The sequence below is a fragment of the Cygnus olor genome, chromosome Z (assembly GCF_009769625.2).
Source record: "Cygnus olor isolate bCygOlo1 chromosome Z, bCygOlo1.pri.v2, whole genome shotgun sequence".
NCBI lineage: Eukaryota > Metazoa > Chordata > Aves > Anseriformes > Anatidae > Cygnus > Cygnus olor.
Genome location: NC_049198.1, coordinates 34877813 through 34901806, shown reverse-complemented (window position 1 = coordinate 34901806; position 23994 = coordinate 34877813). Strand labels below are relative to the sequence as shown.

The 23994-nt window shown below is 40.2% G+C and overlaps 1 protein-coding gene across 3 annotated transcripts in view; it reads right to left on the bottom strand.

Annotated features, from left to right (window-relative positions):
- CNTLN (centlein) overlaps positions 1-23771 on the bottom strand; it is a 207598-nt gene extending 183827 nt beyond the window's left edge. For all 3 annotated transcript variants that reach the window (XM_040540984.1, XM_040540985.1, XM_040540986.1), the window contains exons 1-2: positions 23052-23771; positions 4022-4110 (exon numbers count right to left, since the gene is read on the bottom strand). In XM_040540984.1, coding sequence (XP_040396918.1) covers positions 4022-4110; positions 23052-23351 — 389 coding nt within the window. In that variant the 5' untranslated portion in view covers positions 23352-23771. The remainder of the gene's footprint in view (positions 1-4021; positions 4111-23051) is intronic.
- Between the last annotated feature and the right edge of the window lie 223 nt (positions 23772-23994).

Below are 23994 nucleotides of genomic sequence, written 5' to 3'. Positions count from 1 at the left end.
ATTTAAGGAAAGTTTCCCACATATACCTATTAAGAAGGATATCACCTAGCATAATACAATTTCCATTTATATCTCCACCAGGTCTTGTATCACTGCCACAGTTTGATAAGTAATGGACCCTGTTACATCCTCCTTTTCAGAAGAAAGGAAAGGAGTCATCTAGAAGCCCCTAAAGGAAAATCAGAATCTGCTGACCTTCCAAGATTTCATATACTATAAAAGTCCTAAGGAGAGCTCTGAAAGTTTCCAAAAGGTTTCAGAACCTTTGATACTATGATCGGAACCTTGACTCTCTTTGAGTTTACATGTGAATTTACCTGTAAAAGGTACATTCTAGCACCTTTTTTTTTTAATTCATCATCCAAAAAAAAATGTTTCAAAAGGCAGTGAACTAGAAATAGCATGCTCTTTACATAATACTAGAGATCAATAGTATTTAAAGTAGCTGGAAAGTATACTAACATGAGATGTACTTTTACAATGGCTTGTTTGAAAATACCTTGAGGCTTTTACATATCCCAAAGGCATTTCTCATTTGCACAGTAAAGATAATTTTTTGTTTATATCTGAATATTAAAATGGGAATGTAGTTACAGTTATGCAGCAAGAACTGCAAAGACTGCTGAAAAGTAAAATATCATTGGTGTATTATAGGAATCAACAGCACAGCCATAAAAAGGCACCAGTTACATTTTTACAATTTTAGGGCAGGTGAACTTCTATTTTGGGACCATGAAAGCACTTCAAAATAGCAGACAAATAATAGAAACCTACTGTTAATTCCCTTCTATGTCCTCCAAATTATGCCTTTTCTTTTTTTCTGTTTTATTTGAGAAAAAGATACTATAACGAATACTTTAATGCTACAAATATAAATTAATGCTACAAATATATATTACCTGACTGTGTAGCCAGTATTGCCCATTCTATTCTTTTGTCTTCTTTTTATGCACCTGTGGCATACAAGGCTGTAAGGGAACGTTTTGTCCTTTCACACTTCCATCTTTTTATTTCTGATATTGTAATCTCCTGAAGAAAATCTGGCTGTTTTTTTATTGGGCAATATTGACTGGTTCATTATATACAAGATCTAGGGTACAGAAAGACTACACCTTCTTAGATACTGTTTTGTTCCAATAGGTAGCTGGCTTCTGATCTCAGACAGTCTGTAATGAAGGTGGGCACTGAAAGCTTATTGGTGATGGAATTTTTAGTACATAGAACACATTGAAAATGAAGCCATGCAAACCTTTGAGGTACCCATGTCACAATGTCCCAAGCAGAGGCAACAAAAGTTCATTCATCCATTTCATTCTGTTTGTATCTATTCAAAAATCACTTAGTATTTCAAGCAAAGATGGAGAACGTTATCACCTTGGAAAATGTTATCAACAGGGTCAATGTTCCTATTACAGCTCAGAAAGGAGAGAAGTCTCTAAGAAGAGTTCAGCTTTATTCTTTTTTTTAATCAGATACAACACACTACTACATAGAATAATCCCACCTCTCTCCCCTTTAAATTCAAGTATCTTTGCTAGATTAATAAAGCCAAAAAGTTACCCATCCTACAATTTTCTGGCCAGCAGCAGTGCTAGGTTGCAAATTATATGAATATCTGATCAACATGTCTGAATTGAGATAAACTGACACTGTTGTTATATCAATAATTGTATTTACTGCTATAAAGTGGCAAATGAGACCAAAACTTTTCTGAAAGGAGTGTAAAAAGGTAAAGTCATGTAACAGACACTACTTCGGAAAAGATTACGGAAAGCTACAGCTAGAGAAGTTGGAGAATATACAGGGCTGTAATTTGGTTGTGCAGAAGATTCACAGGAAAAGTGGGCTAGAAATTATTTCCAAAGAGGTAATTAAACCTTTCTCAGGCAAAAGAGATGAAGCTACATCAATTAAAGAGAAAAATACACACTACTGCTCCACCTGTCAAATCAAAGCAACCCCAAAGTTCAAGTCATGATTAATAAAACTCCTATATACTGAATAGGTTCTATACAAACCTATTCCAAGATTCTCTGGGGTAAAAATAACACCTAAAAAGATGCTGGGAAAGCAATTTCTTCCCTCTTAATTCGATAACTTTGAGAAACAGGAGAAAGATACGATACAGATACATAGCCTTGAGTTCACAAGAGGTGTTCTAAAGCATTAGTATGTTCTTCTGAAAGAGAGGGCATACAAAATATATATACACACACACACATATACACACACCTGGACAGGCTGGAGAAGTGGGCTCATGTGAATCTCAGGAGGTTCAACAAGTCCAAGTGCAAGGTGCTGCACCTGGGTTAAGGCAGTCCCAGACATGAGCACAGCCTGGGAGAAGAACTCACTGAGAGCAGCCCTGAAGAGAAGGACTTGGGGGCTCTGGTGGATGAAAAATTAGACCTGAGCCAGCAGAGCACGCTTGCAGCCCAGAAGGCCAACTGCATCCTGGGCTGCATCAGCAGAGGGGTGGCCAGCAGGGGAGGGAGGGGATTGTCCCCCTCTGCTCTACCCTTGTGAGGCCCCACTTGGAGTGCTGCCTCTAGGTCTGGGACCCCCAGCACAAGAAGGATGTGGGGCTGTTTGAGCAGGTCCAGAGGAGGGCCACGAAGTTGATGAGAGGGCTGGAGCACCTCTCCTGTGAGGAAAGGCTGTAAGAGCTGGGGGTGTTCAGCCTGGAGAAAAGAAGGCTCCAGGGAGACCTCGCTGCGACCTTTCAATAATTACAGTGGTCTTATAAAAAAGATGGAGAAGGACTCTTTACTTGGGTAGGTAATGACAGGAGAAGGGGGAATGGTTTCAAACCAAAAGAGGGGAGATTTAGATTAGAGGTTAGGAGGAAATTCTTCACTCAGAGGGTGGTGAGGCACTGGAACAGGTTGCCCAGACAGGCTGTGGATGCCCCATCCCTGGAGGTGTTCAAGACCAGGTTGGATGAGGCCCTGAGCAACCTGATCTAGTGGGAGGTGACCCTGTCTATGGCAGGGGGGTTGGAACTGTATGAGTTTTAAGGTCCCTTCCAACCCAAGCCAGTCTTGATTCATTTCTGATCATGGCATCTGAATTCTCAGGTACAAGCTGTTTTAACATAAGCCACATGTGCTTGAACCATCAATTTCTTCCTCTGGATATCAACAACTATTAGATCTAATTAGCTAATATTTATTAAAATTAGCACTGATCATACTACGTTTTAGACAAAATTTCCATTATTTTTGCAATGCAGAGGATGAACAGAAGATGAGACAACACTATAGTAAACGCACTCCCTGCTAAAGAACATATTGATTTATTGTAAAGAAGTTTAAAAAAAATTGTATAATTTTATAAAAGGAATCTTGTGGCACCCTGAGACACAGAACAGACAAATCTTTTGACCATAAGAGAATCAAGTGATTGAATTTTGATAGTCACATTACCAACTTGTTCACATTTTTCTTATCTTTGGCCTACAAAAATTATGAATTTGTAAATATTAGCATTCTAAAACAATCAATCATACACTGTGATGATTAATTAACATTTATAGCAGTCAGATGCTAGTAGGTAGGTAATATGAGGAAATCCTCATCATTAGTATCCTCCGAGGAGTATTATTTAAATTGCATGGTCATCTCTTCTTTTACCATGCCTTAGCTTTTCACTTCTGTAAGAAAGCAGATAAACAAAATGTGCGCACTTAACTGTTATCTAACTACATATGACACCAGAAAATGTCATTTACCTCCTTTTGCTATTTCAACAGAAAATCCAGACATGCACTACATTTATAAAATAAGAATTGAATTCAATTGCAGCACAGTAAAACAGTAAAAACAGACTTGAAAATATATTTCAACTTAAACCAAAAAAGGAAACCAGCAAAATACTCTATGAAGTCTTGACAAAACTTAACAATGGAATTTTTGTAACACATTTTTAGAATCCTGCATTTTTCCCAATTAAAAACATGAAAAGTGTGGTATCAGCACTTTTATTTGTTTTTTAAATTATCATGCTAAATCTTCAAACTCACCTTTCCACAACCAAGCTGACAGCTTGTGTTAAATCTGGATTTGACAGTTGAAGACGTTTCCACAGAGACCACACAAATTCTTTATCAGCCTTAAAAACAGGAAAAAAAAAAGACAATATTTTAAGTGTTATGCTAAAGCTTTTATAGACAAAAAAGATATCCCGTGAATATTCAGAACACAATTATTATAAAAAAAACAAAACTCTATTTTAGTGAGAATTAACTACAAGGTATTCACTTTCTCATGAATTAACAACATAGTAAAGAGTTCTCTTGAATAAACAAAAATTTAACCACACAGAATTTTTGAAGGAAGACCAAGATCTACAATCAACCATGCAAGAGCATGCAAATAAGGCAGCAAAAATCAACATCATTCAAAGAAGGCTGCATTTTGCTGCATCAGTTCCTACTACTTCTAATAGTAGAACAATTTCTACTAATAAAAATCGAGCTTGGAATACTTGCTTCAACATTAAGTTTTACCACATGCAGCTCTAAGATTTTATTTGAAAACAGATCGTGTATCTGTCTCACATACACTCAGCTAACTTGTATCATTTAAAAGCTTCTGAAAAAAAAAATCTCAAATGAGTACAAGAAAACAATTTTGCTGTTGTGTTTTGTTTTAAATACGCTTCAGAAAGTTTGTGAAAGTTAAATCTCAGCTAAAAGGTTTTCCATATTTGTATTTTCTACTACACAGAAGATGTTATTTTGCACTGGTGTATTTTTATTCCAACATAGCAGTATTACTGGAAGCAGTGATATTCGTGTAGTTATGTTACAAACTAAAATCATAATGTGTTAATTATATAAAAATATTACAACAGATCAGCAGAACATTGAAGAAAATTTTGCTGAGAAAAAATATGAAAGCATAGTCTAGTCCATGATTTATGTACATATGCTAAGAACAAGTCTACTAAACACAGCCTAATGTTAAATTCGAAATTAATATAGTAAAACAATCAAATTTCCAGCTAGGTAAAAATCACAGGGAAACAGGTGAAAATCTGAAAGGTGCAGCTTAGGCTACTTTTACTATTTTTTGAATCTTAAAGAGAATGTGCATGAGGACAATATATGACCTAAAAGGAAGATCACCACTATTGTGGCTATCAATCTCTCTGCTTCCTTTTTCTTCAAAGCTTCCAGAACCTAACAATATCTTCAGATATCACAGATTATATTTGTTAACCAGAAGCTCACTAATATCAGCTAGATAACCAACACGGTATTTCCCCTTTGAACAAGTTTGTCTTAACCCTGACTAAGATCTGAAATAGAAGACCTAAGTTCCTATCTTCATCTCCACCATTTGGCTTCTTTATGGGTTTCCCACTTAATTTCCTCTTTATCCAGCCTCTCATTTTTTATGGATATAAAAATAGATATCCTCCTGGGAGCAGCAGTAAACGACTCCTGGGAACAGGTAGTTTTTTTCATCCCGGTCAAAGGGAAGGGGATTAAAAGGGCCAGTCGAATCTGGCAAATCAACAGATGGTTGCAGGGCTGGTGCAGATAGGGGTTTGTCTACTTAGACCGTGGGACTCGCTTTGAGAACCTGGGCTGATGGGGTCCATTTGTCAGAGGAGGGGAAGAGCATCTTCAGTCATTGGCTTGCCAAGCTGATGAGGAGCGCTTTAAACTAGAGTTGTGGGGGGACGAGAACTTCAATCCATCCCACTTCTCCCAGTTGGACACCAGTGTCAGTGATAGGTGCCCAGAGCCTGGAGAAGGGTCACGGGTCAGCAGGAGAGCACCTGAAGGGCTGCACAAAGGAGTCAGCTTCATTGGGGGCACAACTCAAATGTCAAGTGTCTCTATGCTAACACCCGTAGCATGGGGGATAAACAAGAAGAGTTAGAGACGTATGCACGCCTGCAGGGCTACGATCTTATTAGCATTACAGAGATGTGGTGGGATGGCTCCCATGACTGGAGTGTTGGAATGGAGGGATACAGGCTCCTTAGGAAGGACAGGCAGGGGAGATGAGGAGCAGCTGGAGGATGTAGAGCTCTGCCTGGGGATGGGATGGGATGGGATGGGATGGGAGAGGAGCTGAGAGAGCCTGTGGATCAGGATTAAAGGGAGGGCAGGGACAGGTGACATTATAGTGGGGGTCTGCTACAGGCCACCTGATCAGGAAGACCAAGCAGCTGAGGCCCTCCACAGACAGAAGCAGCCTCATGTTCACCAGCCCTGGTCCTCATGGGAGACTTCAACCACTCCGGTATCTGTTGGAGGGACAGCACAGCAGGGCACAGGCAACTCAGTAGGTTCTTGGAATGCATTGGTGACCACTTCCTTCTCCAAGTGATAGAGGAACCAACACAGAGAGGTGCTGTGCTGGACCTTGTTCTCTCCACCAAGGAGGGACTGGTGGAGAATGTGAAACTCAAGGGCAGCCTTGGCTCCAGTGACCTTGAAATGATGCAGTTTAGGGTCCTGAGAGCAGCAAGTTGACTTTTTGTTGACTTTTTTTTTCAGAAATATCTTATTCTTTTGAATACTGTCATTCCTAGTTTACATGCATTGAAATCTTTAAATACCACCAACTTCTTCAACTGCACAGGAAAGAAAACTTTATGAAAATTTGATGCTTTAATAACATATTGCTATAAACCCAGAAAAATTCACCTACCTATTTTAAGAATGCATTACTAACACTAACTACAAATCAGACTAGGCTTCTGATTGTGTTAGTAAGTAAATAAAAGAAAGACTCTGGTCATAAAGATCCCACAATTTCAAGTTATTACCAGCTTACACACAAACTGGGCTACAGCATAAAGAAAAAAAGAGTTTGTCTTACGTTAAATTTCTCTGGTTTTATGAAACTACCACTGTAAGATGTACACAACTTTTAAAGTGTTGATGGGGAGACTTCAGTTCTGGTAATTGCAAAGCCACACAGGTAACAAAAACTTCATGTAGAGAGAACTGGGGCACAAATTATTCTTTTAAAGCCGTTGAAAGAGACATCACTGTACTCTAACAAATCAGGTTAGCATTATAATGACTGTCCGGTGACTCTGTTGCATGCAAGCAAACAGATAACTAACAGGATTATGCTGTATTACAGTAGATGACCGCATTTGCTTTTTGCAGAAAGATAACACCCAAACTAGGCCTGTGTCATATAAATGGTACCATACTAATTAGGTTACTCAAATCAGGCCACAAATACGGTTCTCCACCTCTTTTTTGAAAACAAACAACACACCCTCTCAGTGAGGGCTATAACCTTATGCTACTTATGATCCAGTATTTCTATTTACCTAGTCTAAAGTCTATGAAGTCTACACTTTTTTCCTGTTTACCCAAAAGATCCAGAATGAGCAGGTCTTGGAAATGCCTTATGTCATCTGAAAAGTCACAGTGTGTGTAGATTGCAGATTCTGCATGACCTATCGTTTCTTCACAGGCAGAAACAGAATGAAAAATAAAAACGTTTCTCAGGTTTGGAAAAATTGCTGCAGGCTTCCAAAAAGCATTAGGATCTATAAAGAACGTGGATTCTGTGCATTTTGAATGTCTAAACACGTTTTGTACTTCTTTCAGGGGCCCATCAAAGAAAGCACACAAAGCCAAACAAAAACTCACTAAATAACAGCAATGGAAACGTGATTTCTTTTAAATTATTTAGGAGGACACTAAGTAAGTCAGCAGTTCTTACACTCTAAATGGCATCAGTTCAACTATAAAGAAATTTTTGAACCACAACATAGGAATAAACTACTATATCTAATAAACTAACTATAATTTCAAAATAATTTTAATTCAAATCTCAGTTAATCAGCAATATGAAGAGCAGGGCTAAACTCATAAAAGAACTTGAACTTTTTTTTATATCTTTCATGTATGATTTAGTGTGTACTTTTGCACTGAACTACTTAAAATGACTAACAAATTAGCCTGAGGGTCATGACATCATTACAGCACAGAGAAGTACAAACAGTATTCCACCACAAATGTTCAAAAACCTTGAGTCAAACAATCAAAATTACTGATGCTAATTTAACAGCTCATAGGCTTTTTGTTCAGTCTAGTTTTGTCTGCTCTTTTAAGAAACTGGATTTACTTACCACCAGTCTTCCTTAGCTTTTGCCTTTACTGTCCTGCATACAACAGCACAGAAGTAGCTGTTGGGTTTTCTGTTCATTTATTTATTAGAAGAGCTGAGAGACTCAGCCTTCTGCAAGACTCCAAGAAGCGTTATCCAGTACCATGAGACCCAACACAAGCAGGGGATACTGCCCTTTGTGCTGTTCCGGAGGTTCCTACAAACTCCAGACCTCAGGCTGGGGAGCTGCACAGTGCCTCACACGATGACACGACCAACGTGTAACTTTCAGTCACATCCTTCTAAACACATCATTCCCCATTACACACACAAAGCGAGAACTACAGTATGTATAACTGAACTGTTTCTAACGAATATGTAAGAAGTATATATGTACAATACCAGGAGAGGGAATTCCTCACAACCTTCCTCTGATTTCTGCTGTACATCCAACATACACTCAGTCTCTGGCAACCTAGTTCCTACCTAAACTTTGCCGCAACACGAACAAATACTGGCCTTTTGATAGCATTCAAAATAATGAAGTTTCAAAGAGATGAACACAGACATGCTCGTATGATTGATCTTTTTTTGATTACATAAGCAGTTCAGATTAGGCTCAAATCCTTGGACAGCTCTGAAAGTAGTCTGTGAAATAGTTGTAGATGGACTCCAAGTTTTACTCATGTAGGTGAAATTGCCACTTCTAAATTCTGCCACATTTTTATCTGTGCTGAAAAAACAGTAAATGAAGCAGGAATGAAAACGCCACCCTAACTTAAATAGAAAAAAAAGGAAAAAAAAAGCTCACAGTAAAGGTTTATTGAATCTGAATAGTGTACACAAAGTAAACTTCAAAGAAATAGCTGAACAGAACACAAGTAGTGTCCAATTCCAAAAAAAAAAAAAAAAAAGCCCTTTCCAGGTGGTCTGTCTGGGAATAAGATAAAATCACACAAGTTTCCACAACTGCAGAACAACACCATATTAATAAATGTTATTTTTGATGGCAAGAATTGGTAGAATTGGTATTTAAAAGTAAAAGTGTAATGTGGTAAATATACCATCAACTATTCTGACCTAAATGAACAAATGTCTTTTCCTGTATATTTGTATTCCTGTAAATGCACACAAAAGACAGCAATTTTCTCCTTAACTGGCCTTTCTGCCAAAAGAGCAAGAACAAAATATTTAACTGTGTGTGCCTTCAAATACATTTTACCAGTAACAAAATAAAACACCATCTGCAGTTAAAATCTATGAACCTTAATGACTAGAAAGAAATTTAACATGGAGGCATATAAAATTTCTCGTTATCACAATTAAACATTAGGAGAATGTAATGCTATTAATAAGTTACCACTAAACATGACTTACTTCACTTTAATACGTCAAACATTTTCAGCGGTAAAATTGTTTCATCTAAATCTTCAAGTAGTTTTGTATTTTGTATAACAGAATATGAGCATCAGCCAAAAATTATTACAGTTTTAAGATAGAAAGAAGTTTAAATAGTCTTTTTAAGCTCTTGGCACAATTAATGGACTTGGTAAGGCTGTTCCCTGAATGGTCTTGGGAGCCAAACAATTTCTTCTGAAAAAGGGCTGCTTAGACAGTCTGAAGTTGGCACAGAAAAACACTACAGCTGTCAAGGCCTGGGATATATCAATCTTCAGCCTACCCAAGGAACATTCAGCCTACTCAAGTGTACATTAGCGGCTCAAGAGGTCAGAGAGAGTGTACCTTGAACAGCTGAGAACTTATATACAAAGGCAGAATACCGATGTCATTTGAAAGTTACTGCAAATTACTCATTAAGACTAAGATTATCCACAACACAACTAATGTCAGATAAAGACGCTTATCCCATGATCAGGTATGGATGCTAGAATTAGAGAATTACGGAGCAAAAAGTGAAGTATACTGCATACAAAAGAGGGATTTTCCATCAGTCTACAATGAAAGTAGTCAATTATCATATTGAAAGACATACAGAAATAAACAATAACTTAGGTCTTGAACCCGCTCGTTACAAAGCAAACTTGATTTTTGTTACTGATTTTTAACAAGAAGCTCAGAAGGTGGGACAACCATAAGACAAGTCACAGACCAAGGTGATACGGCATAACTAGCCAGATCTTAAGTACTTGCTTGCAAGTAAAATCATGAATTTATTAAACATTAGCTTAAGTCACAAAACACAGAATCCCTCAAGCTTACATGCAGAGCAAGACAAATATACTCATTTCAATGTAACCAGTTTCCTTCCTTCTCAGAAGAGAAATCCAAGCATAAATTATTGCTCTGGACATTTGATATCAGAAGCATGTAAAATTGTTTAAATATTGCACGCAGTTATTTGTCTACAGGACACTAAAAAGGGAGCTCACCATATTTAGAAAATTTTTAGTATTTTTACAACTTTTCATCACGGAGGATTAGCTGGCATTCTTTTAAAGCAATGCTACTGAATTCCGATAGAAAAAAGCTTTTAATTTAGCAGTGACAATGACAAAAACATAAAAAATATTTTTCTGTTCACAGGAACAGTTCATTCATGAATTTGGGTGTTAAATGTAGGTCTAGTTTTTGTTTACATATCTATAATAAACTGTGTTGAGAACAAGGATAAACTAAAAAACTCCTTTAGTGTAAATCACACATCAAGTATCTCAGCTACAGTTTGGAGTCAGCATTCTTTTTGGTCTTTTGCTTTATTTCAAAGTCTGTTAACTATTAGAAGTGTTCATACCATACCCTAAATTTTTATAGCATTACAAATGATAATTTACTAAACAAAACACCACCTTCTGAAATCAGAAATAGAACACACATGCAACAGAACAATCACCACCACCCCAAAAAAAAACAACAAAAAACACTACCCCCTGGAACAACTGCTAGAAAAGAAGAGGACACAAACTCTCATTTAAAATTTTAAACAGTGAATACCTGTGGATACCCCCAAAAGGGGAAACGAAACAGCTGGGAGGACAGAGGGAGCTATTGGTTTACTGTAATTTTTATTAAGAACTCTACAATACCAGACATTGACAGTTTTCCGTATTATGAAGTGAGTATTTCTCTACTGAGTGAAATATACATCACCATCATGCTGGAAGAAAGAATCCATACGTAAATGCAAAGTAACACACAGGACTGAGCAAGTATCAGATTATCTTTCAGAAAGACTGAAAAAGCATGAAATAACATGTCTGGTGTGAGCATTGAAAAACTTGCAAGAACACCGTTAGTATGTTTTGGACTCTCCTAACATCTAGTATGCTTCTGATTACAGCTCAGGCGTTTAATCAAGCTGATGTATACATTTTACATACAAGTGACAGACTTTCTTCTTGATGTTTCATGTCACTTTTAAACATACACTGCTAATAGGCTGCCAGTGCAAACTGAGTAGATACTGTTCTGTCAGTATTTCTTGGTGAAGACTGTCATGTTCCAGTCATGTAGTGTATCACTAAATATGAGGTATTTTCTCTACAACCCACCCGGTCTTCCTGAGTGGTCATATAGCACAGATCAGACTTTGTAAAGCATAAGAGTGTTCTTCGAGGTGCTAAGCTTTTCAATAATCTAAAAAAGTGACTAGAAGATACGACTGACCATTACCTCACAAGAAATCATAGTGCCTTATACACACCAGGCTGCAAAGAGAACATGAGGTTATTTTTACGTTCACAAGAGTCACTCAAAAACAGTATGCACTGCCACATCTAACTGCCCAACAGATCTGTAAGACGACTGCATGTGACCTGACCAGATGGATAGCTTCAAAACAGATGCCACCAGCAAACAAGTGTATCTCCCTCCACCTTCATCCCCAATTCCTTAATGTAATCTTCTTAAATTAGAAGGGGTATAAAACCAACAAGTAATTTTATTACGTTAGAAAAATAGATTAACTGTGATTCTACTTAAATAATTGTTTCTTGTCTCTGTTAATAGTTTTAGCAACAAAGAAAATGCCTTTGAAACAAAAATGGAAAAAGATGGGATACCGCTTTTTTATGTGCATTCATGTAAACATGCACACAAACAAAGAGATTGCGTCCTTACTGAAAACTCTGTTGAAAGCAAACTTGAGTTTGCTCTCTTGCATTAATTTGTTGATGTATTATTGTGTTACAATGCTGAAGTAGCAATAGTGGTCTAGGCAACGGTACTGCACATCACACGCTAAAAGATGCTATCTGTCATTACACGATTTCATAAATGGACTCTTCAGATTAGTCCATCAGTGACAAGAAGACAGCAACATACTTAACTGATTAATTTTATTACACATTGTTGACATAAATATTGGACTCATTTTATAACCCTATGACAAGAAATAAGATACTTCTTGTCTGACGTGGCACAGTTAGTGAAGTAGCATCATAAAAGTCACTTTAGTACCATCACAGTAGGACTGTACAGAAATCAACATCAGTTAAACAGGAGAAATAAGTTATCTGATAGACATGGGCCGGTAACACACAATGCCACCCTCCCGAAGTAGCTAAAAGAAAGTAACTTTCTTTGCTTTTTTTTAGGACAGACTACACAATCAGGATGCTCCGCATGCCTTTCTTCTGAGTACTCAATATTGGAAACTTCACAGAATCACAGAACATCCAAGTTGGAAGGGACCCACAAGGATCGGGTCCAGCTTGTGGGTCCCCAAAGGACCACCCCAAAGAAAAAAAAATCTGATCATCAACTTAATGATTGAACAACGTAAGAATTGTTTTCAAAGATGAAAAGATAGGAGAAAGAAAAGGGTTCACTTCCAGAGGACAGGGTTTGCTTTAATCCTCTCAACGCATCTGAGTTTTCATTTTGAGCTGCAAATACTTAAGAACTTTGAATAAAATCTAACTCTACCCATTGCAGTAATTACACAAAATCATAGGTGGGGTGAGGTTGGAAAGGGCTTCTGGAGGTCATCTGTCCCAAACCCCCCTGCTCAAGCAGGAGCCGCTTGCCCAGGACCACGTCCAGATGGCTTCTGCCTATCTGCAAGGAAGGAGAAACCACAGCCTCTCTGGGCAACCTGTGCCAGTGCTCAGTGAGCTTCACAGTGGAAAAGCGCTTCATGACGTTCAGATAGAGCCTCCTGTGCTTCCGTTTGTGCCCACTGCCTCCAGTCCCAGCACTGGGCACCACAGAAAGGAGCCTGGCTCCTGTCCGCACCCTCCCTTCAGGTATTTATCAGCAGTGATACGATCCCCCCCACCCCGAGCTTCCTCTTCTCCAGGCTGAAGACTCCCAGCTCTCCCAGCCTTTCCTCGTGTGAGATCAGCTCCACTCCACTGATCACTTTTGTTGCCCTTTGTTGGGCCGTCTCTGGTAGCTCCAGGTCTCTCTTGTACTGGGGAGCCCAGAACTGGACCCAGTGCTCCAGGTGTGGCGTCGCCAGTGCTGAACCAAGGGAAAGGATCACCTCCCTTCATGTGCTGACTGTACTTCCCCTCGTGCAGCCGAGGATACCCTTCACCATTTTTGCCACAAGGACACGTTGCTGGCTCATGGCCTGGTTGGTTTCCAACAGGACCCGCAGGTCCCTTTCTGCAGAGCTGTTTCCAGCTGGGTGACCCCCGACATGTGCTGGTGCCTGGGGTGGTTGTTCTGCAGACACAGGACTCTGCACTTCTTCCCCTTGTTGAACTTCACGAGGTTCCTGGCAGACATTTCTCGAGCTTATAGATTGCAGACAGTGGCCTCATGATGACATCTGACAGCTCCCTCAGCACTCATGGGTGCATCCATTCAGGGCCCAAGGACTTAAGTACGTTCAGTTTGCCTACGCATTCCCTGACCTGATCCTCTTCCCCCAAATGTACAGCTTCCTTGCTGCAGTCTTTCCCCGTCTCTGGGACCTGGGATTCCTGAAGGACAGTCTTGCTAGCAAAGACTGACGCACAGAAGGCATTCAGTACCTGGGCCCTTCCACTGTGCTGTGTAACCAGGTCCCTCCCCCACACTGTGCAGCAGTGGGCTCACATTTTCCCTATGCCTTCCTTTTATCACTGAGATACTTACAGAAGCCCTTCTTGTCCTTGACATCTCTGGCCAGATTCAATTCCACCCAGGCGTTAGCTTCAGTAATTTTAAGCCTGGATACTTGGACAAAGTGTCTGTATTCCTCCTAGGTTATCCACTCTTGCCTCCACCCTCTGTATACTTCCTTTTTTGTGTTTGTACCATGTTTCTTTTTTTTAGTTTGGCCAGGAGCTCCTTGTTCATCCATACAGGCCTCCTGACATTTTTTGTCTGACTTCCTATTTGTTGGGATTGACCTTTCTTGGGCCTGGAGGAGGAGATCCTTGAATATTAACCAGCTTTTCAGGCCCCTCTTCCCTCCAGGGCCTTATACCATGAGAATCTTTCAAGCAGAAATTTGAAAAGGCCAAAGTCTGTTCTGTTGAAGTCTAGGGCCGTGAGCTTGCTTTTCACCTTCGTCACTGCCCAAAGGATCCTGAACTCCATCGTCTCATGGCCACTGCAGCCAAGGCTGCCTTTAACCTTCATGTTTCCAGGAAGCTCTTTGTCATTGGCAAGTATGAGGTTGCACTGGCTCTGGGATGGAGTTATCTTTCCCTGAAGTGCCCTATATTAACAAATACTGTGTGTTGCACTTGTAGCTAGAACAGCACTGGTATCACACCAGTGCTGTGTCTGTTGCTGAGCAGTGCTGGCACAGCACCAAGACTCCCTCCAAACCCCCCAAGAGCCAGCAGGCTGGGCAAGAGGTGGGGAGGGGACATGGCCAGGACAAATATCCCTTTGGTGGCCTAAACCCACCAAAGGGATATTCCATACCATGTGGTGTCACACTCAGCAATAAAAGGTGGGAAAGGGGAAGGAGAGGCGGGGGGGCTCTCGTTATGTAGACGTCTGTCCTCCCAAACGACCACAATGCGTATTAAGGCCCTGCTTCCGGGGACGTGGCCAAACATTGCTCTTTGAAGGGAAGTAGAGATTATTTTTCCCATTCCTCTGTGCTTCCACATGGCCTTTACTTGTCTTTTTTTTTTTCCTCCTCTTTCTTTTCTCATTAATTAAATCATCCTTATGTCAACCCATGAGCCTTGTTTCCTTTCCAGCATAATTTCCCTTCCGCCTCTTCTTTTGAGGAGGGGGAACATGAGAGCAGTTGTGGTAGAGTTCAGCTGCCCAGCTGGGTAAAACCACCACACAGGTCCAGTGCAGAATCTGAGCGAAGATGCACAGAATAGGACAAATTTTGCACAAAACCTTTTTCTTTAAGTGCTAGAGTTATTAGTGTTATTCTAAGAGTTCAATTGTGGTTTTGAAAGCAGAGAATAACCTGGAAGTTTCAGCATGGGCTTCAGAGTTGGTGTCTACTTAAATACAATGCTCTGGATTAATATAATCAGAACGCCTTTGAGAGTTTCAATGCATCTCAGAATAGGGGAATCCATGAGTAGTTTAATTTTACAGACAATATGACCACACATTTGTGTATATTAAGTCTGACTTATCAAACTAATCAAGTAGAATGTGGGTCCGTCACATCCGTTAAATCTTTCTGAAATTACTTCATAGTACTTTCCAAAAAAGTGCCTCTGAAACTGAGGACAAATAGTAGAATGACATTTGCACATCTTGAAAGTTATGAACCAAACAGCAAATGAAATCATTGAAAAAGTGCACGCTCAATAGTAACAAAGAAAAACACGATTACCTGAAGTCTATCCTTAAAAACAGCATACCTCCTCCTGAACCAAAATACATTTTGATGGGAAAAAACAGAATGCTGAATCTGTAAATTCATGCAATTTGGTACATGTAGAAATCTCAGTATGTTCTAGAATTACTCTCAATGCAGTTGGAAAAATTACAAGCAAGAGTCTATTTCTCTACACGTAAAACAGTAATTTCTTTACTGAGAAGCAACATATTTTTGTTGTTCCCATAAAAGGTACCTTTCCACTCTATACCAAATTTTTGTTTCCCACTCACTCTAGGGGCAAGTTGAAATACTCATATCACAGATATGCTGCAAACAGATAACTAAAATGGATGTCAAAATACATATTTTTAACAAATCTCACTCTCAGTTCATCTTCACAGTATTCCAATATTCCATATTTTTTCAGAAGACAAAATACATTGAATTTCACTCTTGTTAGTTAAAATTTGTGAAAAATAAAAGCAAAAGAAAAAGAGTGAACAAACTTTGCTATTCAACAATGTTATTTCTCTGTGTACAACACATAAATAGTAAGGTCTTTATTAACAGCACCTGTACCGATCATACTCACGTGATTTAGACTCCTTATGGCAAAATATAAGGGCATAAAATAAAAATTAAAAAAACAAAACAAAACAAAAACACAAAGCACTAAACAGCTGGAATCCCACTGTACCAATAAATATGTGGGCTTGTCTTCATCACTAATAAAAGAAACCAGTCTTTAATGAATGGAAGCATTAAACACTTTGCCCCATTTTGAAGGAACAGTAGTATATGGATATCAACAATTCATCCAGAAGAAAAACTAATGCATTCAAATTCTTATATTGGTAGTTCACAACCACTTACATTTTGGTTACAAAGAGAGAAGAAAAAACAGCTTGACATAAAAGCAAATCACTAAGAAAGAACCATGTTTTTCTTCTATAGTATTAGCTCCAATTCACAGCTATTGACTTTAAAAGATTTTTAACATGTACAATCAACATGCATGTTAAATAGCTACTCATGCAGAAAATGCAATGTTTTGGTTTCTTTTTTAACCTATTAAATACATTTTTCACATTTACTTATAAATATTTTATTTAAAAATGCTTATAAATCAATGTTATCATAGCTTCATTCAATTTTCAGTGGGTGTCCTGGTTATTACATTGGTCAAGAAGGACAGAATGCATCTGTTTTTCCAGGTAATGGATTATTTTTCATAATAAAAAGGTTTGTTATAGCAATCCTATCTGTGATTAATGCTAGTAATACCAAATAGAATATTTTACATCCTGCCCTGACCCACAAAGTGATCAAAACAAGACAGTCCATTTGTCCACAGAAGTACTATTCTTTTTCTGCAAGCAGTGTAAAACAGGGCACAAAGACCAGAGCAGGTCTGCGCACAGCTTTCCAAGATAAGCAGGAAACATGAAACACAAAACAAAACTAGAAGCAGCTGTCGCCCCAGCCACTCCACCTTCCACAGACTAACAGCCCACCTTCTTCATTCCCCTTCTACCCCATCGCAGTTATGGATATTCACAGCCCATTCCTACAAACATCTTTTCAATCCCTGATGATGGACAGAAGCAACATTAACAGCAACTATAGGAAGATCACTTTTTTCTCCATCTATGTTTATCACCTTTTGACAGAAACTGTAGGAACCTGACAGAAACCTGAGAATCAGCCACAGCAGAATACACATACACAGATTAGTGATCAGTTCCCAACTTTCTGACTAATGGAGAAGTTTCTGCTTTCGTAAACAGAAAACCGTAAACTGCACTATGGTTTCTTTGACCAAATATTATGGTCAGGGGTATAAACCATGCAGTGCTGCATGCTTGAGAGACCTGTTACTTAGTTACAGCTGTGTACACCTATTAACTCCTATATAGCAAAGCCGTGGGCTTTATAACCATCATTGCTAGGAAAAGCATGTCAGCTATAGAAGTTTACATTAAAAAGACGTGCCAAAAATCAGCACATATAACTTCAGAGAGCAGTTATGATACTCTTGGTTCTTTGCAGAACCATGGAGTTGGAAGGGAAGTACAAGCAGGAAAAATCCCACGTTATTATAGCAGAATGAGTTGCAGTGTTACTTTTGTAGCCAAAGCTCTAATTAATAAAATGGTGAAGGCAGTTGGCTGTTTAGACTAACAATGGGTAAGATTTTTAGAAAATATGAAATGAAGCTAATCATACTGAAGTCATGTAGTTATCACCAGTAGCATAAATATAAGGCACAACACATGCCTGTTTCTTCCAACTTGTTTCCAGCAACAGAAGACAACTGGATACAAAAAGCCCAGTCTCAAATCACTCTGTCAGACTGAATGAAAGCAAGGATTCAATGAAGAATTCAGTTTCACTATGTGATATTTTAATGAATCTTTTCTATCTTTTTGGTTAGGGAATTAGGTGCATTGAAGTCTATGTAATTCAGCAGTTAAGAGGCTGACAGCAAGATTACCAAGATGCACACCTTCTGCTTTCCAAATGCATATTATTTTGTACCAAATGAAACTGCTTCCACAGAAAAATGATTGCAAGAAATCAATTACAGAAAACACTATAAATCAATTTCTAACACAGTCACCAGGTGTGGTTTTTTGTTTGTTTTAAGGTATTCATAAGATTAAAGAGAAAGCACAAGAAAGCTAAAGAAAAATATTCTTGGCGCAGAAACTCTGCTCAAAGAGCCAGCTTCCAGAGATACAGCAAATCATTCCCCTTAAAAAAAATAAAAACCACATATAAGCCACTCTGATTTCCTTTACCACAAGCAACTACACTTGCAAAAAACAACACCTCCATCTGCCCAGGAAAAAAAAAAATAAATAAATAAAACATACAGAATCACAAGGGAAAAGGAGCGGGGGAGAACACAGGCCAGATCTTTTAAACACCAAGCAGAGCCAAGAACTCCAGGGAGGAATAAGGACATAGCTGTTAAAGATTTTCCATGGAAGGCTCTCAAGATAGTTAGGTGGTAGGCAGAAGTATAAAACCCCAAAATAGATTGCAGAAGTTAAAGCAAGTAACAGAGACCAGATGTGTTATAACTTACTGCTCGACCTTTGCGTTCCCATCATCCTCCAACAATGTTGAGCCAGTCACAGAACTGGAACAACAAGGTCCCAAAGAAAAATATCCTTGTTTCCTTTCCAATCATGTTCAGGAAAATTACTCCATTACTCAAGTTATTCTCAAGTAAAATTAGGAGAAGAGAGGCACTTAAGTTAAGACTTGTTTATTAAATGAGTGTTAAAATCATTATATAATGCTCTACTGCAGACGCAGCAATCGTAATTTTCCCAAACAGCATAATACCAGAGGCAAACATGCCTCAGATATTTATTTATTTTTTTTTTTACAATTTACATTGCAGAGCTGCAAATCAACATCAGTTTTTACAGTAAACGCAACAAAATGGTTGTTGAAGTCTTCTCACATGCTCAGCTTCAAGAAGCCACTTACTGTGATTCAAGCGCCCAGTGTCATTAGGAGCACTAAAGAAAACACCAAATACTGCAAGCCAAAAGCTGCCAAGGTCTAGACTTACCAGGAGAATCTTAGCTTTGGGGGAAAAAAAAAAAAAAAAAAAAATGGTGGGGAAAAAGTGAAATCTTCGAAACATCGTACTTGGCTCTGCAGGTACCTTTACATGGCAGAAAACATTACCTCAAAAGGCAAAAAGATGTCGAGAGGAAAAAGAACCTAAACCAGAAGGTAAGGGCCACCACACCAGATGAGGGAAATGGCCAGCTACTCCAGGATCCTGTTGCAGGAGAGGCAGCAGCCTGGAGCACTACGGCTAGACGGAACACAACCAGCATGCTCAACACTTCCGTTAAGACTCAGGAGCTGTATAAGCCAGAAATGCCTTCCATGTATGTAGTCATCATCAGCGGACTCCAGTTCCCAGAGGGGAGACTGTTTTGGAAGTGCAGTTTATATGACAGAAAATATAGTAGCCCGAGGAGACGTGGAGAAGTAGAAAAGAAGCTCGGCAGATTTTACCTAGATGTAGGATATACAGTTCTCCATTTCCTAAAAACTTGTTTAGTCTTCCCTGGAACTAAGGAAAACTTTCAACCTCGGTTATTTGATAAACTATATTTTCTCCTTTGAAATATATACATACATATACACACACACACATTGGATATGTATATATATATATATATATATATATATACATACACACACACACACACACACCCCTGAAGGCTAATATCTAAAATACCTTAGACCTTAGATCTGGTATATTTTGAATATCAGTAAGGCTAAACTAGATTTCAGTTGGGAAGGCTGTTTTGGAAGGACAGGTTAGAAGTATTTCAGTGCAACAATCCTAGAAGAAAGTAGTTTATGTTAAGTTAAGTAGTTTATGTTAAGTTATGTAGTTTTATCCAGTTGCTGGAATAAAAGCTAAGATTCTCACTAATGTCTTTCTTCAGGTATTTACATAACACTTCTATTCAAAATGCCAGCTAAGGTAGTCTTCAAAATCATAGAATCACTAGGGTTGGAAAAGACCTCCAAGATCATCTGGTCCAACCACCAATATCATCCACTAAACCATGTCCCCAGGCACCACGTCCACCCTTTCCTTAAACACCCCCAGGGACGGTGATGCCACCACCTCCCTGGGCAAACCCTTCCAACACCTGACTACCCTTTCTGAGAAGAAATTTCTCCTAATTTCCAACCTAAACCTCCCCTGGCACAACTTGAGGCCATTCCCTCTAGTCCTATCACTAGTTACCTGTGAGAAGAGGCTGGCCCCCAGCTCCCCACACCTTCCTTTCCGGTAGTTGTAGAGAGCAATAATGTCTCCCCTGAGTCTCCTCCAGACTAAACAACCCCTGTTTAGTTAGATAACCCTACCCAGAAAAAAATAAAACATAAAGACAAGAAAAGTCCTGATGGAAACTGAAACATGCTTTTTTATTGTGCAGTCTTTACACATGGGCACAGGCTGCCCTTGCAGTGTTGCAGAGCCTCCATCTGTGGAAATATTCAAGACCTGAGTGGACACCATTCTGGGCGACAAGCTTGGCTGACCCTGCTCAAGTAGGGTGGGTTGGAATGGATGATCTCAGAAGAACCCTTCCAACTTAAACAATTACGTGATTCCAATTAGCAAAACATAGAAGTGTTTGGTGAACTTAAGAACCACAGAAGACCTCCCTAAATTTCATCTGAAAGTAAATCACAGCAGAAAAAATATAATTCCAATAAATTAATTAGTCAGTTAGTAACAACTTCCTGTTCAACTGTAAAGAAATTAGAACAGCACATCAACAATTGCCTGTATATACTTATGATTTAAAGGATCTGTCTTTGCACAGAGTGTTTGTAATGAAATAATAACTTCAAATGAATTAACCATTCTTGAATATTTCAACTATTAGTTGACTGCTATACCAGTTGAAAAATATTACTCTAGTCTATTTTAGTTTCCGTCCAAATTCAGAGCAACTTCACCTAACTTTGAAAGTGACTTATAGTTTTCAATAAACCTTACTTTGGAAAAGCTGCATAATTGACTAGGTACCACCTCTTTTATTGAATAAAATCTGTTTTCTCCCTTCTTCTCATGCTTACATAAACCACATAAATAGGTTTTAACAGGTTTCCCTACATTTCTTGATGGATTAGTAATGCGGTAAACACATGGATGCCTATAATGCAGTGCTTTCAGAGAATATCTGCTTATATATTACTGCTTCAATTCCCTTTCTATTTTATTAATAACCTGAAATAAATGCTGAAGGCATGCACCCACTACACTATTATTAGAAGGATCGTACATATTTGGTTCAACCTAGAGCTGAAGAGATTACTGCTGAACACAGGCTGTGTTTTGTTTTCACATGCAGGAACTACATCCGTATTCTGTTTCCACTTGCTTCCCTTTTCAGAAAGCTGACACAAGAGAAGGCACAACAACGGTAGGATAATATGCATGAGACTATAAAGGAAATACATTTAAAATTGTTTCTGAGTGTTAACTTTAAGATGATTGGAATGGTTTCATCTAATCCAGGAACAAGTAGAAATGCACATGTATTGAATGAATCTAAAGGAAAATTGGATGCTTAATTTGTGTAAATCAAGTTACATTATGAAAGTGATTGGAAATTTAAATTTGTACTGTTTCCTTCAAAGTTTCTCGTATTTATAATGTTCTCCGACACATTTTATGCTACTAGGTTTTAGTAATACATAGTTTATGTTCAGTTAGCAAATGAGCAGAGGATCTTTGTTCCGCCTCCACCAAACGTCATCTGATACCGCAGATCTGCATGATGAGAAGGGGAAACAATTATCATTAAAGAGTTTTCTAAACTTCTCCTGTGGGACATTTAAGATCTCCCCAAACCATTCATTATTCTGTATTTCTAAAAGGGATTTTTATTGACAGCTCCCTTTCCCCTTAATTCTCCAACGCAACAAGTTTTTCCAAGCCTGGATTCGACCTGTAACACAACCAGCACCAGCTGGCAGGTGCACCAATGCTGTCTGAAGCAACAAACAGCTACTAACTCCTGCGTAGACACTGTTTTCTGCTCACAGGTGTGACTACATACCTGTGCCCTGGCCTTTGTGGAATTAAACAGACCAGCCACACAGCACAGCACTGTTTGGGCTGTCACGGAGGGAGCAAGACAGAAAGCAACTACAGCATGAGACATCACCTTCCCCTCTTCTAGATTAGTTTGGCTGGAGCAGGTTGCCATGACAGTACCTCATCCTAACAGCCAGCTATCACCTTTAAATGTAGTAAGTAGCAAACACAAGTGATGAACAGGAGGAATGGCGAAAGCACGTCTGAAGGATGTCTGTCCGAGTGGAACTCCTCAAAGTACATCCGCGACTGTTAGTAAAACCTGAGGAACTGCTCGGGCACACTCAGCCACAAAGGCGGGGGAAAGCTCAGACCCCCTGAGGTAACCCCCTCGTGTGTTCAGTTTCCCAGGAGCTGGCAGCGCTCCGTGCCTCAGCACCGCTGGGGGAACAGCCCCGCAGGCCCGGCGGCACCAGAGCGAGCCCGGGACCACCTAACAGGTGCTGAGGACGGGGGCCGAGGCGAGGCGGCAACAGCGCTGTGGCCTCCCCACACCGCTCCCTCCTTCCCTGCTCGCCGCCGGCGGGTCTCGAACCCTCGTCCCCAGAGGGGGTCCCGCCCGCTCCGCTCCGCGCCGCGCTCCCCGCTCCGCCACGCCCTGGCGCACCTGGCAGCGGCTCAGCTCCTCCGCCAGCCCCCGCAGCTCGTCCTCCAGCAGCGCCACCCGCGACGCGGCCGCGCGCGCCGAGGCCATGGGAGCAGCGCGGCGGGGGCGAGCGGGCGGGCGCGTAAAACTTTGCCCCCCTCCGCCCCGCTCCCCTCCGCTGATCCCCGCTCGCCGCCAGCGCCGGAAAGCGGCGCGAAGGAGGACGCGGCGCGATGACGTCAGAGCAGCCGCTACCCCGACAACGAGCAGGGGCGCGAGGGCGCGTTTGAATTCGCCCGCCCGAGCGGAGCGGCCGCGCATGCGCAGCACCCGCGCAACGCCAGCGGCGGCCGTTAGTGCCAAGGGACGTCAGCGCCAACGGCCGCCGGGAGGGTCGGGGTGCGGCAGCGTCGCGCTGCCCGCTGGGAGGGGCTGGCACCCGGCAGGGCGGGGCAGGGCTCCAGCCCCCTTCTCCCATCACGTTGTAGCGGCTGCTGCCTCACACGTGGGGGGCCGACACATTCCTGCCCGTCCTGAGTTGCGGGAACATCTGGACTTGTATCGCATAGGCAGATCGTCGGGGTTTATTGCTTGAGTTGGGTCTCAGACCCTACAGCTGGAAGTGAGGGAAGCCCTGGAAGGGCCGTTAGATCGTTTGGAATATTCGGGAGTGTGCACATCCCGGTCTTAAATCCAGAACACTTGTGTAACAGCACGTTTTGAAATAAAGGGTTAAACGGTGTTGCCAAAACAGACCTTTGCGTGTTTCCTATAATGGCCATGAGAAACAAAGCACAAGAAAAGTCTAGAACTTTTCCCAAACACATGAAAAAAGAAGCTGAAAGTAAAAAAGAAGTTAGGGATGTTTTTTTAGCCTGGGAAAGAGCACCAACTGAATTGCATTTCAACAGTATCCACCTTGCCATAGGACTGTTTTCACACCTAAGACGTATGCTTTCTTTTC